The sequence below is a fragment of the Dipodomys spectabilis genome, unplaced genomic scaffold (genome assembly GCF_019054845.1).
Source record: "Dipodomys spectabilis isolate Male_0828 unplaced genomic scaffold, ASM1905484v1 ptg000468l, whole genome shotgun sequence".
Classification (NCBI taxonomy): domain Eukaryota; kingdom Metazoa; phylum Chordata; class Mammalia; order Rodentia; family Heteromyidae; genus Dipodomys; species Dipodomys spectabilis.
The window spans coordinates 217537-233559 of record NW_024871145.1 but is presented as its reverse complement, the minus strand read 5'-3'; the positions used below and the strand labels follow the sequence as shown (position 1 = coordinate 233559).

The window sequence follows — 16023 nt, the reverse complement described above, 5'->3', positions numbered from 1 at the left end:
TCTATTTTCAACTTTTTCTGTTCTACGAGCTTGGCTGCTCTTGATTGAGGTTTTTATTTGTGCTATTGAATTCTTCATTTCCTAGATTGCATTTTTATTTTTCAAGACTTCCTTATTGAACTCTTTCATATCTTGCGTTGTCTTCTTTATTTTATTCAGCTGTTTGAATTCTTTTTGAGCTCAGTGAATTGTATCCTTTTTAAAATTCATTCAACTGCTTCTATATCACTTCCTCAATTACTTTTTTTTTTTGTCGGTGGTAGGGCTTGAACTCTCGGCCTGGGTGCTGGCCCTCAGCTCTTCAGCTCAAGGCTAGTGCTCTACCACTTGAGCCACAGCGCCACTTCAGGTTAATTGGAGATCGAGTTTCACAGATTTTACTGCCTAGGCTGGCTTTGAACCTTGATACTTAGATCTTAGCCTCCTGAGTAGCTAGAATTATAAGCGTGAGCCACCAGCACCCAGCCACCTCCTCAACTTTGTAAGGTCCACCCTGGGAAGGTGGAGAAGACTCTTCCCTCCTCTTGGTTAAGTCTCTGCCCAGTACCTGTGTCACCTAGGTAATCGACAAATTTGGAGGCAGTCACCTCCCTCCTCCCTGAGGTCACATCCCCATCCAGTATGGCCATATCTTCTTCTGCCCCTGGCCTTGATAAGTCGTGGCCTGGCTGTGGTTCAACCCTTGTTTTATTCCTGCTGCATTGGATTCCAACTTGACCAGAGGCAGCCTACAAATAAACCTTTCCCTTGCCTGAATACCACGTGCTGCTCTCTTTCCCTGGCTGCCAATTTAATTTACCTAACAAATTTCATTAATCATTTTTCCATTGTTTACTTGAATTCATAGTTTGAAATTTCATTTCCACTAGCAGTTGTCTATTATTGTGACTTTGTTCGCTTTCTTTTTATTGTGGTCAGTCATGGGGCTTGAACTCTAGACCTGGGCACTGTTCCTCAGCTCTTCAGTTCAAGACTAGAGCTCTAGCACTTGAGCCACAGTGCCACTTCTGGCCTTTTCTGTTTATGTGGTACTGAGGAATTGAACCCAGGGTCTCATGCATATGAGGCAAGCACTGTATCGCTGAGCCACCTTCCCAGCCCCTCTTTGTTGGCTTTTGAGGGAAACATATTGCCTTGTTTATTTACCAATTTTGTCATTTTTCACTGGGGTTATTTCTGCCTATGGGTGTAGTTTAGGTTGAAAATAGTATGCCCCAACTCTATCCTTCCTAGTTTGTCATAATCTTAGAAATAAGGAGATGCTGGAGACAAACCTAATTGAGAACTACCTAATTGCAGTTTCATATCTGCAGACCTAGACTGAATCAGCCTATCTTCTTCGTTTGGTGGTTGGTTTTCCTGCATCTCATTTGCATATGAGTAACCAATCAGAGCATAATGTGAGGTATAAGAATCCCTAGTCTCAGAGCCACCAGCACACACAAAGTACTGGGAGAACATATATGGTGAAGATAATAGAGTTCTTTGCTCAACATTTGTTCCCCTATTTTCTTGCACCTCATTTGTTCCAAGTTGTAAGACAAGAACCCAAGGAGGCTAGCAGTGGAGCTCCAACACTGGCAGGCATTCAGTGGCAGGCATTGCCTACCACCAAGCTCCACAGGTGATGGAGCACTAATCACTGTGAAAGGGGGTGTTAATCACCATTAAAGGCCATCTAATTCCAGATACCATGTATGAGCTGCATTCTCCTTATAGAGAGCTGGACAGAACATCTGTGCCAGTGTATCAGGATTGGAGTGGGGGTGGGGGATGGAGGTAAAGGAGTGGGCGACAAGGAGAATATCCAGAACTGGCAAGAGGAAACTCTGGCCATTGAAAAAACATTAATGCAAGCGCATCAGCAAGGCTTCTTTCTCCCCACTCAGAAGCATCCACCTCGGAGGAAGGGCAGTGTCTGTGTGAGGGGTGGATATGCCACTAGGCTTGGGGGAGGGGAAAAGAATAAAATGAAGCAGGCTGATTTTCGACAGTGTGGCTCTGCTCACTATGGTCAGGACTTCGTGCAAGTTTGGACAAAGCCGCTTCAGTCTGGGCAGCCAGCCCCTCTTGCTCATCCGTGCCATCTCACGGTAGCTGCTGGGGGTGCATCTGCTCTCCGGGGGGCTTTGGGTTGTCATTGGAAACCTCCCAGAGTGAGCTAGGAGCTGCCACCAGCAAGGTTGTCTCCTCAATATTCTGGGACAGGGCTGTTCTTTTTTTCCTCTTCAGTACTGCAGTTTGAACACAGGGCAACTGCTTGCTCTGCACATCTCGGGTCTGAGACAGGGAAGTCAGGCTGGGTGGGAAGGTGGAGCGATGCCCATCCAAGTCATTGCTAGAAGCAGGCCTACTGAGCTGACCTAAGAGGAGGCCAGAGTTGGAGGCTGGGGCGCAGGGTGAAAGAGAATGGCTGTAGAGGCAGATTTAGTTTAAAATTTTAGTAGGATAGGACTCGAGATGCCTATAGAATATTTTGCAGTGGAAGGCACTGCAGGGCTTGGCAAGCTGAAATCAGACTGTGGAAAATGCAATATTGTTTCAAAAGTCTTCATTGTAGAGAATAGCATGTCTGCCTCCATGCTTCCTAATCTTTCATTATTTAGTTCTGGGGTGTGTGCAGGAATCAGACTGAGTAGACAATTACAGTTTTAGGTCTGCGAGGCCCACGACTTAGCAGATCTTCTCTGATTAGTCGGCCATCCTACACCTAATTTGCCTACAACCAGCCAATCAGAGCACAATCTAAAGTATAAAAAGTCCAAATCTCCAGCACAGAAGTGCCGAAGTAGCTTTTCAGGCTAGCACAGAAGACAGGGAATTCTCCGGGGCGGCTCAGAAGATGAAGAAGCGGCTGGGTTGGGGTCGCCGTCGCCATCGGGCAGGACAGAAGAAGCCAGGGCCCATGTTTTCAGCATTTTTTTTTTTTTAGTTAAATGAGCTGCAACTCTTAGTAGGCAGTGCCATCTGCCGCTGAGCTGCAAAACGAAGGCAGTATATTGCCTGCTGGGCAATAGCATTAGCACAGAAGCCAAGCTGCTGCAGAAGGAGTTGGACTTGAGGTGGACTTCAATCTTTAAAGTAGATGAGCTGCAACATTTAGTAGGCAATTGCCGAGGTGAACACTTCATGGACACTAAATGAGCTGCAACGCACCACCTGCTACTGAGCTGCAACACTTAGCAAGTGGTACCGCCTATGAAAAGTACAAGGTTACCGGGCTCTGGTGGCTCACTCCTGTAATCCTAGCTACTCAGGAGGCTGAGATCTGAGGATCACGGTTCAAAGCCAGCCCGGGCAGGAAAGTCCGGGAGACTCTTATTTCCAATAAACCACTAGAAAACCAGAACTAGTGCTGTGGCTCAAGAGATAGAGGGCTTGCCTTGAGCTGAAGGACAGCGCCTAGGCCCAGAGTTCAAGCCCCACAACTGATAAAACAAAAAGTACAAATTGGCGCTGTGACTCAATTGGTAGAGCACTCACCTTGAGATGAAGAGCTGAGGGAAAGCACCCAGGCTGAGTACAAGCCCTATGACCAACAAAAAAAGTACGAGATTGTTTCAGTAGTCTCCCTTGTACATTGTAGAGAACAGAATGTCTGCTTCCAACCTTCCTACTCGTTAATAACGTGTGTGCGCGCTTCGGCGTCCCCCTCTCTCTCCCACTCTGATATCCTGTCGCCCTCAGGAAACAGACCTAGAGAACTGTACTTCCAGGTTTACAGTCCCACAGTGACTCAGCAGTTTTTCTCTGATTGGTCAATTGCCTTACACCTAATTTGAATATGACCAATCCATCAGAACACAGCCTATGGCTTAAAAATTCCCTTCCCAGAGAGAAAGCTGGTGTGGAACCTGGGCAATTGGGCCTGCAGCAGACTACATTATCTTGAGATGCCCACTTGAGTAGGTTGCCCACTGTTGAACTGCAACATTAAGCAGGCTTACAGGACTATATTCCTGTTGCTCCCTGTGGAGAAGAGAAAAGAGAATATGGACTCCATCCACAACAAATTACATTTTAGAAACCATAGTGAAAAGTATAGTTCCACTGGGTGCCATTAGCTCATGCCTGTTATCCTAGCAATTCAGAAACCTGAGATCTGAGGCGGTTCAAAGCCAGCCTAGGCAGTAAATTCCTTGAGACTCCTTTTTTAAATAATGTTTTTTATTGTAAAAATACTGTACATAGGGGTTACAGATACATGAGTCAGGTAGGGAGTACGTTTCCTATAATGTAGTCTTATCCATGAGATTCTTTTTTACATTTTTTATTATATCTTTAAGTAGTTGTTCAAAGAATTTCCCATTCTACAAAACAGTATATGAGTACAAGGTGTCTGACAACATTGTCACCCATCCCTCCTAACCCATCTTTTCTCCCACCTTTTTTTTTAAAAAAAATTGAGATTAGGTGATTACATAAATTTCACATATTTCATAGTATTGTGGAATAGTGATACTTAAGTCACAAACACATTTTAACCTTCACAAGGCCAATCGTCATTATGATGGTCTATAAAGTTTGTGAATTCTGTTTTGACAATACAAATTATTTCTTCCACATCAGGTGTTGAGTACATTTCTTTCTTTTTGCATAGTGTAAACTGTTCCCTCTCACTCCTCCCTTCCCATGGCTATCTTTGGGTTGCTTAGTTCTTTTTCTTCTATGTCCAGTGCAGCTGATGGGCCCATTTGTTGTATGTTGTTCCGTTTCCCACTTATTCTATTTCTCCTTCTGACTTCCTTCTGTTGCTTGCACATATCTATCATATATATGGTCAAGAACATGGCATCATTTAGCAATGATATGACAAAGTAGGTGGCTGTCCTTTCTTTCTCGAGTCCTGTTTACTTTGTCATATCTTCTTGCATTTTGGCATTAGCATCCACATATCAGAGAGACCATGTGCCATTTGTCTCTTTGTTCTTGTCTGACTTCGTTCAAAATAATCTTCTCTAGTTCCATCCATTTACCTGCAAATGCCATTATTTGTCCTTTTTAGTGGCTGTATAATATTCCATCGTATATGGATACCACAATTTTTGGATTCACTCAGTAGTGGGATATCTGGGTTGGTTCCAAATCTTAGCTATTGTGAATAGTGCTGCAATGAACATGGAAGTGCATGTGTCTTTGTATACTGGTTGCTGTTGTCAGGGTAGATGCCTAGGAGTGGTATGGCTGGGTCATGGGGGGGTCCATATTTAGCTTTCCAAGGTACCTCCAGAATTTTTCCAAAGTGGTTCTTTTAGTACACATTCATGTATTAGAGCGGTTGCCATGAGCTGAAGAGCTGAGGGATAGCCCAGACCAAGTTCAAGCCCTAAGACCAACAAAAAACAGTACAAGGGTGGGGCTGGGAAGGTGGCTCAGTAGTAGAATGCTTGCCTTGCATGCATGAGGCCCTGGATTCGATTCCTCAGCACCACATAAGCAGAAAAAGTCAGAAGTGGCGCTGTGGCTCAAGTGGTAGAGTGCTAGCCTTGAGCTGAAGAACTGAGGGACAGCACCCAGACCCAGAGTTCAGGCCCCACCACCAACAAAAAAAAAAAGTACAAGGGTGTTTCAATAGTCTCCATTGTACATTGTAGAAAACTGAAAGTCTACTTCTAACCTTCCTAGTCCGTTCATCATTTGTGTGTGAGCATGGGTGTCCTCCCCTCTCCTCAAACAAACATCTTCCAGCCCTCAGGAAAAAGACCTAGAGAGCTGTAATTCCATGTTTATAGACCCACAGTGACTCAACAGTTTTTCTCTGATTGGTCAGTTTCCTTACACCTAATTTGCATAAACCATTTCCTCAGAACACAACCTTTAGCATAAAAACTCTGCTTCCCAGAGGGAAAGGTGGTATGCAAGACAGGCAATGGGGCCTGCAGTGGATTATATTATCTTGAAATGCCCACTTGAGTAGATTGCCTACTGTTGAACTGCAACATTAAGCAGGCTTACAGGGCTGCATTCCTGTTGGTCCCTGTGGAGAAGAGAAAAGAGAATATGGACTCTATCCACTACTTAACAACAAATTGCATTTTAGAAAACCTACTGTTAAAAGTATAGTTCCACTGGGTACCACTAGCTCAGGCCTTTAATCCTAGCTATTCAGGAGGCTGAGATCTGAGCATCACAGTTCAAAGCCTGTCCGGGCAGTAAACTCAATGACTCTTTTGTTTGTTTTTTTGTTTTATAATATTTTTTATTGTAAAGGTACTGCACAGAGGGGTAACAGTTACATGAGTTAGGTAGGGAGTACATTTCCTATCCAGCACTTTTATCCATGAGACTCTTATCTTCAATTAACCACCAGAAAACCAGAAATGGTGCTGTGGCTCAGGTGGCAGCTCAATCATCTTGAGCTGAAGAGCTGAGGGACAGCCCAGACTGAGTTCAAGCCCTAAGACCAACAAAAAACAGTACAAGGGTGTTTCAATAGTCTCCGTTGTACACTGTTGAAAACTGAATGTCTGCTTCCAAGCTTCCTAGTCCATTCATCATTTGTGTGTGAGCATGGGTGTCCTCACCTCTCCTCAAACAAATGTCTTCCAGCTCTCAGGAAAAAGACCTAGAGAGCTGTAATTCCATGTTTATAGGCCCACAGTGACTCAGCAGTTTTTCTCTGATTGGTCAGTTTCCTTACACCTAATTTGCATATAACCATTTCCTCAGAACACAACCTTTAGCATAAAAACTCTGCTTCCCAGAGGGAAAGGTGGTATGCAAGACAGGCAATGGGGCCTGCAGTGGGCTATATTATCTTGAGATGCCCACTTGAGTAGGTTGCCTACTGTTGAACTGCAACATTAAGCGGGCTTACAGGGCTGCATTCCTGTTGGTCCCTGTGGAGAGGAGAAAAGAGAATATGGACTCTACTACTTAACAACAAACTACATTTTACAAACCATACTGTTAAAAAGTATAGATACACTAGGCACCACTGTCTCACACCTGTAATGATAGCTATTGAGGAGGCTGAGATCTGAGGATCTCAATTCAAAGCCAGCACAAGCTGTAAAAGTCCATGAGACTCTTTTTGTTTTTAATATTTTTAAAGATACTGTACAGAAGGCTTACAGTTACATGAGTTATGCAGGGAGTATATTTGCTATGGAGCATTGTTATCCATGAGAAAGTTAACTCCAATTACCCACCATTAAACCAGAAGTTGTGCTGTGGCTCAAGTGGTAGGTAGCTTGCCTTGAGCTGAAGAGCTGAGGGACAGCGCTCAGGCCGAGTTTAAGCCCTACCACCACCAAAAAAATACAAGTTTGTTTCAATTGTCTCTGTTGTACATTGTAGAGAACTAAAACACTGCTTCCAACCTTCCTAATCGTTCATAATTTCTGTGTGGGTGCATAGTTGTCTGCCTCCCCCCCTCCCCCACAGGTCCTCCTGCCTTCAGGCATCAGACCTAGAGAACTGTAATTCCAGGTTTACAGGCCTACAGTGACTCAGCAGTTTTTCTCTGATTGGTCAATTTCCTTGCACCTAATTTGCATATGACCAATCCATCAGAACACAGCCTATAGCATAAAACCTCTACTTCCCAGAGGGAAAGGTGGTGTGGAAGATGGGCAATTAGGCCTGCAGCAGACTATATTGTCTTCAGATGCCCACTTGAATAGATTCCCTACTGTTGAACTGCAACATTAAGCAGGCTTACAGGGCTGCATTCCTGTTGGTCCCTGTGGACAAGAGAAAAGAAAATATGGATTCTATCTACTATTTAACAACAAATTACATTTTATACACCATAATGTTAAAAGTATAGTTCCATTGGGCGCCACTGGCTCACACTTGTATTCCTAGCTACTTAGGAGGCTAAGATCTGAGGATTGCTGTTCAAAGCCAGTGCAGTAAAGTCCACAAGAGTCTTTTTGTTTTTAATATTTTTTATTGTAAAGACACTGTACAGAGGGATTACAGTTACATGAATTAGGGAATACATTTCCTATTGAGCATTGTTATCCATGAGAAACTTAACTCCAATTAACTACCAGAAAACCAGAAGTGGTGCTGTGGCTCATGTGCTAGAGCGTTCTCCTTGAGTTGAAGAGCTGAGAGACAGCCCAGGCCAAGTTCAAGCCCTACAACCAACAGAAAAAGTACGTTTGTTTCAACAGTCTCCGTTGTACATTGTAGAGAAGTGGATATCTGCTCCCAACCTTCCTAGTCGTTCATAATTTGTCTGTGTGTGCATGGGTGTCCCCCCCCTCCCCCATCTCTTCCTGCCCTCAGGAAGCGGACCTAGAGAACCGTAATTCCAGGTTTACAGGCCCACAGTAACTCAGGAATTTTTCTCTGATTGGTCAATTTCCTTACACCTAATTTGCATAAACCATTTCCTCAGAACACAACCTTTAGCATAAAAACTCTGCTTCCCAGAGGGAAAGGTGGTATGCAAGACAGGCAATGGGGCCTGCAGTGGATTATATTATCTTGAAATGCCCACTTGAGTAGATTGCCTACTGTTGAACTGCAACATTAAGCAGGCTTACAGGGCTGCATTCGTATTGGTCCCTGTGGAGAAGAGAAAAGAGAATATAGACTCTACTACTTAGCAACAAATTACATTTTACAAACCATACTGTTAAAAGTATAGTTCCACTGGCTCACACCTTTAATCCTAGCTACTTAAGAGGCTGAGATCTCAGGATCTCATTTTAAAGCCAGCCCAGCAGGCAAAGTCCATGAGACTCTCCAATAAATTACTCAGAAAAGGCTAGATGTGGTGCTGTGGCTGAAGTGGTAGAGGACTAACCTTGTGGAGAAGCAGCTCTGGGATAGTGTCCAATCCCTGATTTCAATACCCAAAACCCACAAATATAAATACAATCTTTCATAATTTAGTTGGGGGGGGGGTGCATGCTGAAAACAGACCGACTAAAGAGTTACAGTTTCAGGTCTGTAGGTCCATAATGACTCAGCAAATCTTCTCTGATTAGTCAGCCATCCTACACCTAATTTGCATAGACCAACCAGTCAGCACAACCTAGGGTATCAAAACCCCCAATCCCTGGCACAGAGCATAAGAAGCCTCTGGACTCGCTCAGAGGAAGAAGCTGCTTGGGCTTTATATGTACATTTTTTGGTTCCTAGAATGAAAGATGGCTGCGGAGATCATTCCTGCTCTAAGCTCCTTGTTCCTGTGGGCCTCTAGTGGGCGCTGGGGAACACTACTTGAGAAGTCAAGGCTGAATGAGTGCAGAAGACAGAGCAGTTGAGCTGTGTCAAGGACAGACTTGCAGCTGTTGCTTTTTCCATCTGGAGGACCCAGCTCGAGGGAGGTCGGGTCCTCTTGCCTTTTTCTTCTCTTTTCCTAGTGGAGTGTACTGAGTAGCAGGGCCAGGTGTATTATACAGCGGGACCCAGCTTTGTTATCTGTCAAACTGAAACATGCAAAGGGGATAGGATTCCTGATATACCAAGGCCATCCCACCACATGTGAACGCACACAGGTAGCTTGTGTGGCTGGAGACCGGCAGGTAGGCTCCCAACACCATCTCCACTCTAGGTCCCAGTGTGCAAAGTGTTGGGCTCTTGGAAATGCTGCGGCTTTAGCTGCTCATTCCCAAACCCTGGAGCCTAGAGGTGGTGAGGACATAGGAGGTGTGGAAAAGAAAGAGCTGTTGCCTGTTCCCAGTTGGTCCTAAAATGGGGCTCAGGACTCCAGAGGCTCAAGTCAGCAGAGTATCGTTTGTCCTGTGGCAGGAACAGGGCACTCGGGAATCTCTGAACCAGGATGTACAACAGATGTCAGCCCAGGGGTACGAGTGGCTTGGGTAGGCAGGAAAGCAGCCTGGCTTGGCTGGGCCATGTCTCCCCCTCCCGCCCCCCCCCCCCCCAGCTGTACTCAGCTGTGCCACTTGTTAGATGTGAGCCATCGGCTAATTTTATCCGGCTTGGGCTCAGCAGGAAACCGACACCAAGGCGCGTAGTTCTTCCGGGCGACTGTGGGCGACACTGGCCTGCAGGAGGCCAGGCATGGGGAAGGAGGTGGGGAGAATGGGAGGGGTCGAGCTGCTGGCATCACAGTAGGGGCCCCTCTCCTGCCCTTGCCCAGCCTCATAAAGAACTGAGTTTGGTCACCAAGGTCAGTACATTCCAGGCCGCTGAGGCCCAGAGAAGGAAACTGTAACTTGAAAATACAGTATGAATTTCTTTCCGTGTTCTCCACATTGTTGCTAATTGAGTTCCTCTCATTTCTGAAGTTTCTGTTCCTGAGTTTTAGCAGAGTGCTTGAGACACAGCAGGTCCTTAGGAACTAGTGCTGGTGTGACATGAAAACCAGGCATGAAGCTCTCTGGTGACCACTTAGAAAGCTGAAAGGCAGCAATTCAAGGACCTTTACTACACAGCCTCCTCAATCCTTGGTGGAGCTAGGTACCCAATTCTTATCCTTGTTCCTGGGAGGGAGAGGAGAATAGTCTCTGGTCCATTTAGATTTATTCAGATTTCCAAGCTTGCTTCAAGCAGTTTTTTTTTTTTTGTACTAACTGGCACCCACCCTTTCCAGGTCCCAGCTGTCAGACTCTGGGGGAGTAGGGGGGAGTAATCCTTGTCAGCTGGCCTGCTCTGCAACTGTGAAGTGGCAGGGAGCTGAGAGCTCCCTTTGCAGACATGAAAAGGCCCTGGAGGAAAGCATATGCTCATAAAAATTATGGGATTCCATAGCTTTGAAATCTAATGATCCTGAGTGATCAAACACAGACTAAGCCTGGGGGTACTGGAGGAGGGAATGAGGGGGCAGCAGATCTTGGGTGGGAGAGCCTGGGGCCTGGCAGCAGGACAGAGTAATTAGCTTTAGTGGGAGGAGTGGAGGAGGCCTGCAGCCGGAGGGTGTTTGCATTCAACTGGAAGAAACAACAATAGGGAAGAGCTGGGTGGCAAACTACGCTCTGAAAGGAAGCCAGCCCCTCACTTTGTCCCTGGGCAGCCCAGTGTGTGGCCAGGAGTTGCTGGCAGTAGAAAGGCAGTTGGTGCCGAGGCCTTGAGTTCAAACCCCATGACTGACAAAAAAAAAAAAAACCCACAAAACAAAGCCCAACAATAACCAAGGCTACGTGAGAGTGTAGAATGCCTGGGAGAGAGAATAAAACAGGTATGTAGGTTGAGAGTGACTATAGCTGTAAAGACAGGGGGTATGTTCAGTCAGATTTTGCTCAGCTTTTATTTTTGTCCAGAGCTGGTTCTGCTGACACCTTTTGGAAATGGACTTTGCTATGCCATTGATGAATGTCTATTCTCCATTCTAGGGGCCAGTTTCTTCATCTGTAAAGGGGTTTGACTGAAATGCAAGTCAGTTGCCTGCGTTGACATCTTGTTACTCTCTGTATAAACTCGTGGCAGTCGCTTCCTATCTCCAAGCCTTAGTTTCCCCAGTTAAATTCAGTGCAGAATATAGATATGGAGGACTCTTAAGTTTCCCATAGCTGTGGCATCTTGTTGATTTTTCTCCTGTTTCCTCTTCCGTCCCACTAGTCTTAGCCAATGTAGGACTGTGTAATCCAGCTACATGAATCCCTTCAAGTTCCCCAGCAATAACATAAAAGTGGAGAGAGAAAGGAGTTGAATTGGGTTATTGCTAAGGTCCATTTCCAGTGTGATAGCAAGGTGGTAGCCTGGCCTTCAAGAGGCCTCCCCTCCAACTCAGCCAGTAACCATGTTCTCATTCTACCAAGTAACCATGTTTCTGCTTCAGAGCTCCAGAAAAGTATTCAATCTCAAATAGTTCGCTCAACCCCAAATCTCCTTATAACTTGTCTCTGTTCTTACAGAGAGCACAAACCCTGGCAGAAATCTGATTTGGAATGAGAATTCCGCTCTGAAGCCAAACTTCCTGCTGTTCTTCAGGTTAAGATTATTTCACCCTGGTAGGCAACATACATACCAAAAACCAAACATTTAGATCTGTTTATTTTTTGTTCCAAACCCCTTGAGGATTTAAATATCCCAGGTCTCAAGCTCCGAAATTTTGTTCATTCTCCTAGATTTAACTGTGGTACGTAAGTTTGCATCCTACTCTAAATATAATACTGTGCTGCTTAGACCAACCAGCATTCTCTTCAAAAGCACACCCACCCACACATGCACACCCACCCACACACACCCACCCACCCACACACACACACACACACACACACACACATACACACACACACACACACACACACACATGTAGAAGTAAATTGAAACCTTGCCAATGGTTCGTGACACTGAATGGGCGTATTTGAGCCCTGTAAATGTCTTTCCTTCATCTGGAGAGAAGTAGGTGACAGCCTGATTCTTAAGAGATATCCAGCCATGAGTAACAAAGGAGACCCCTGTAGCACCACCCTCCAGTGACTTGGTGGGGGGCGGGTCAGGGAAGAATGGAAGCAGGGCCATTGTTGCTCCAGTATTTTCAGTGGCCTCTCCTGGGAGTTACTGGGAGCCCGGGGCCCAGCTTCTCCCCTTCTACTGCTGTTAGAGCTGACAGGCTAGTAACTCGGCCCCTTCCTGCCCACTGAGCCAAGAACCAGTGGGTTTTCCTTTGAGTAGCTGATAAGAGCTGGACTAGGACCAGCGGAAGGGGGCTCAGGCCTTTGGCTTTGAATGAAACCATCAGAAGCCAACCATACCCCCAGCTGCCTGTTTGTAACGGAAAAACTCATGTGTGGGGACCATTGTCTTCTTTGGTGCCCCTCAGGGCAACCTCATCCTCCTGGCCTTGGGATGACCCTGGCTTGGGGTGGCAAGCTACCATTGGCTCCAAATAACAGCCAAGGATGCCTGGCAAAAAGATAATGGAGGGTTGGGTGACAGGAACACAATAGACAAAGGCCCAGAGAAGGGAGAAAAAGACACAGAGTGAGGACAGAGGCTGAGCTCCTAATGAGGTGAGCTGTGCTAGCTGGACACAGCCTGGTAGTGCCCTGTGCCTCCAGCCAGGGGCACTTGGAATGCTCTTCAGTAAGACTGTTGCCCAGAGCCTGGGTATAGGGAAGCATCTGGCACCGGCTTCACAAGGATGAAAATGGGCCAGAGTATGCCTCTCTTGGCACCTTTAATGCCCACTGAGTGGCCCAGGATGTCTATCATGGGGGACACACTGGGTGGTAAAGGCTAGGGTGGCTTCTCCTTCCTAAAAGAAGCTGTCCAACCCTGTGTGTGTGTGTGTGTGTGTGTGCAGCAGCTGTCTATACCATTTGGGGATTCAGGTGGAGAATGAGTTTTTCCCCCTAAAACAGTTCATTTCCTGTCCTGGCCTAGGTGGAAAAAATTGAGCTGTCATGGAAATTGAGAGATGGTCCTTACCCATGTCAACAACCACTGCCCCTCCCCTACCATGTCAGCACACTATCATTAGTCTTCCTATGCCTGCTGAGATGAAAGGAAGTCTCTTCACATTTTGACATAATGGGTACAAGGATGGGGAGCTGAGGCCTCCTGATTTATGCATTGGCTTGGGAAATCCATAAAAATCTGCGAATGAAAAATGGAACTCTGTGAGGGTTGAGGTCACTTCCCTGTGTGATAGTCTAATTTTCCAGTCTATGGTTGTATCAGTTTGAGCCAAAAAGTGAGATGTGACTCAGCCTGAGATAAGTGGAATTAATGCCAGTGTCAGGGGTAGATTGGGCCAAGATGAGGTTAATTGGCCTAAGCTCTGGGTTCTTCCTTTCTCCAAGCACCTATGTATCTATGACAGTCATAAAAAAAGAAATAGAGGGGAAAGAGGATGAAAAGGAAGCAGTAGAGGAAAAATAAAAGGCAAGGAAGAGAGAAGCAGATTGTTAACCAACCATATCGTGGGGATGCTCTTGGGAAGCCACTGGCCTCAAGAATGGGAGGCTAAACAAGACTTCTTGATTCCTCTTTCCCCATCCCCAAGTGGCTCCCCAGGATGAATGGCAACGAATTCCTCAGCATACAGAGGCATGGTTCTCCCCAATAGGCTCCTGGGGATATAGTAGCACCTTTGGCAGTTGACTTTAGTGGGTGACTAATAAGCTTGGGCCAGAGGTTCATTCTACCTCCGCCCCCTGGGGATTAGAAAGTATATGGAGAGAATCCCAAAGCCAGAGAGTGATCCCAATCTTTCTCAGGAGGTGGGGGCAGGGTGGGGAGGGGAGATGCAGGGGGAGGATAAGGGCCCTGGCAAGTTTAAAGGCATTCACAGGGAGAATTTGGTTAATGAGTTTGAAACACCTAGAGCTTTGGCTCCAAGGGGATGGTCAGGTGGCTGAAATGCTGTGTGCACAGGTTTGGGAACAAGTGTGCTGGTGGCAAAAATGTAAATGCTGAGCAGGGTGGGATGAAGGGAAAGGGCTGAAGAAGAGCACACAATGGCAGGAAAGAGACATTAAATTGGTTCCTCAGGGGTAGGGGAGCCTGGCAGCAGCTCTCCATTGGGATCTGGCTCATGGGCCAACATCTTATCCTTGCTGGAATCCCTCTGCTCTTTCTTGAACATCCTTTGATGCATCAGAGGGACGAAAAAGAGGATTACAGCTCCAATGATGGGGGGCACACCGGCAAAGTAGAAGGCCACATGGTAGTCACCAAAGCAGTTGCGAAGGAGGCCTGAAACAGTTAAGAGACACAAGTCAAGTTCAACTCTGCCCTGCCATCCAAAGGGTCTCTTCTAAAAGCCATCTCAGGGCCTGCCCAGGGAGCCTGGGCCTGTGCTGCCTTGACTCGATGCTCCCTCAACGTCAATGCAGGTGGCTTCCCCCTGCGGTTAATGAGGCTACCGGCCCTTAGGGAGAATGCTCATTAGGAGAGCTTTCATCAAGCTACAGCTGTCTTCTAGTTACTTCTAGGGATGGAATTGGGAAGGAACTAGTTTAACTAAGCCTTGTCTTGGTTCACAGTGACAGTCCTCACTCCTACTCCCTCCCTCCACATTGTACTCATGGAACAATTCAGTGGAATTCCTGATTGCTTTTTCTCTGAAGTTCCAAATGTCGTAAGAAGTTGTATGTGCATATCTTTCTTCCAGTTTTCCCTCTGAGTCCTCCAAACTGCTCTTACTATGGATATGGATGGCATAGAATGCAAGGCCTCGCATGCTCCCCTCCAGAAGCTACCGTGAGCTATTTCATATGGCAGATTCTTGGCCATTTGCTTACTCAGGAGGTAAGGGAAATGGAAAGACTTGTGGGTTCTGGGGCATGTTGGGATCAAGGGCTAGATAGAGGCTCCCCTCCTACCATAGACTGTGTGGTTGTTGCACAAGAACCTTCAGTGAGAGGTTCGCCATTGTTACATGATGCCCTCACAAAATCTTGTGCGTAAATGGCATTTAAGGAGTTTTTGTTGAATTATCCCATTTGCTAAACCTAGGGAATCTAATACATGAACCAATGCTTGCAGTAAATTCATTTGAAAGGAAATGAAGTTATTTCTTTAATTGTTTTTCTATTTCTTATATTCCCTGAGGTACCAACAATGCCCTTCTGAGAGAGGGGAGGGAGACACTAGCAGTGTTGAGAGATGGAAAGATAACATGCTGGCACTGCCTGCTGCCTGCTGGAGGTAAGCCTCAATGGCTCAGGACTTCTACAGCCCAGTTCCAAAACCAGTGGAGTGGGGAGTGCGGAAGATAGCACTCAGGTGTGCTTTTTTTCCCCTTTTTTCCCCCCCTTTTTTTTCCTTTTTCCAGTTCTGAGGCTTCAACTCTGGGCCTGAGCTTTTGTGCTTTAGGCTAGTAGTCTACTACTTGAGATAATTGGAGATAGAGTCTCATGGACTTACTTGCCCAGGCTGACTTCAAATCATGATCCTCAGATCTCAGCCTCTTGAGTAGCTGGATTAACAGGTATGAGCCACCAGTGCCCAGTTATAACTCAGCTTTAAGAAACCAGGGTTAAGGGATGGGAATGTGGCTTAGTGGTAGAGTGCTTGCCTAGCATACGTAAAGCCCTGGGTTCAATAACCAGAAAAGGTTGGAAGTAGCACTGTAGCTCAAGTGGTAGAGTGCTAGCCTTGAGCAAAAGAATCTCAGGGACAGTGAGCAAAAGAATCTCAGGGACAGTGCCC

At 46.1% G+C, this 16023-nt stretch overlaps 1 protein-coding gene across 1 annotated transcript in view; it reads right to left on the bottom strand.

The window, feature by feature from the left end:
* Nucleotides 1-13413: 13413 nt before the first annotated feature.
* The window catches only part of Slc16a2 (solute carrier family 16 member 2), a 107531-nt gene continuing 104921 nt past the window's right edge, over nt 13414-16023 (bottom strand). Inside the window, exon 6 of the mRNA XM_042668690.1 lies at nt 13414-14565. Within this exon, the coding sequence (XP_042524624.1) occupies nt 14345-14565 (221 nt within the window). The 3' untranslated portion in view covers nt 13414-14344. The remainder of the gene's footprint in view (nt 14566-16023) is intronic.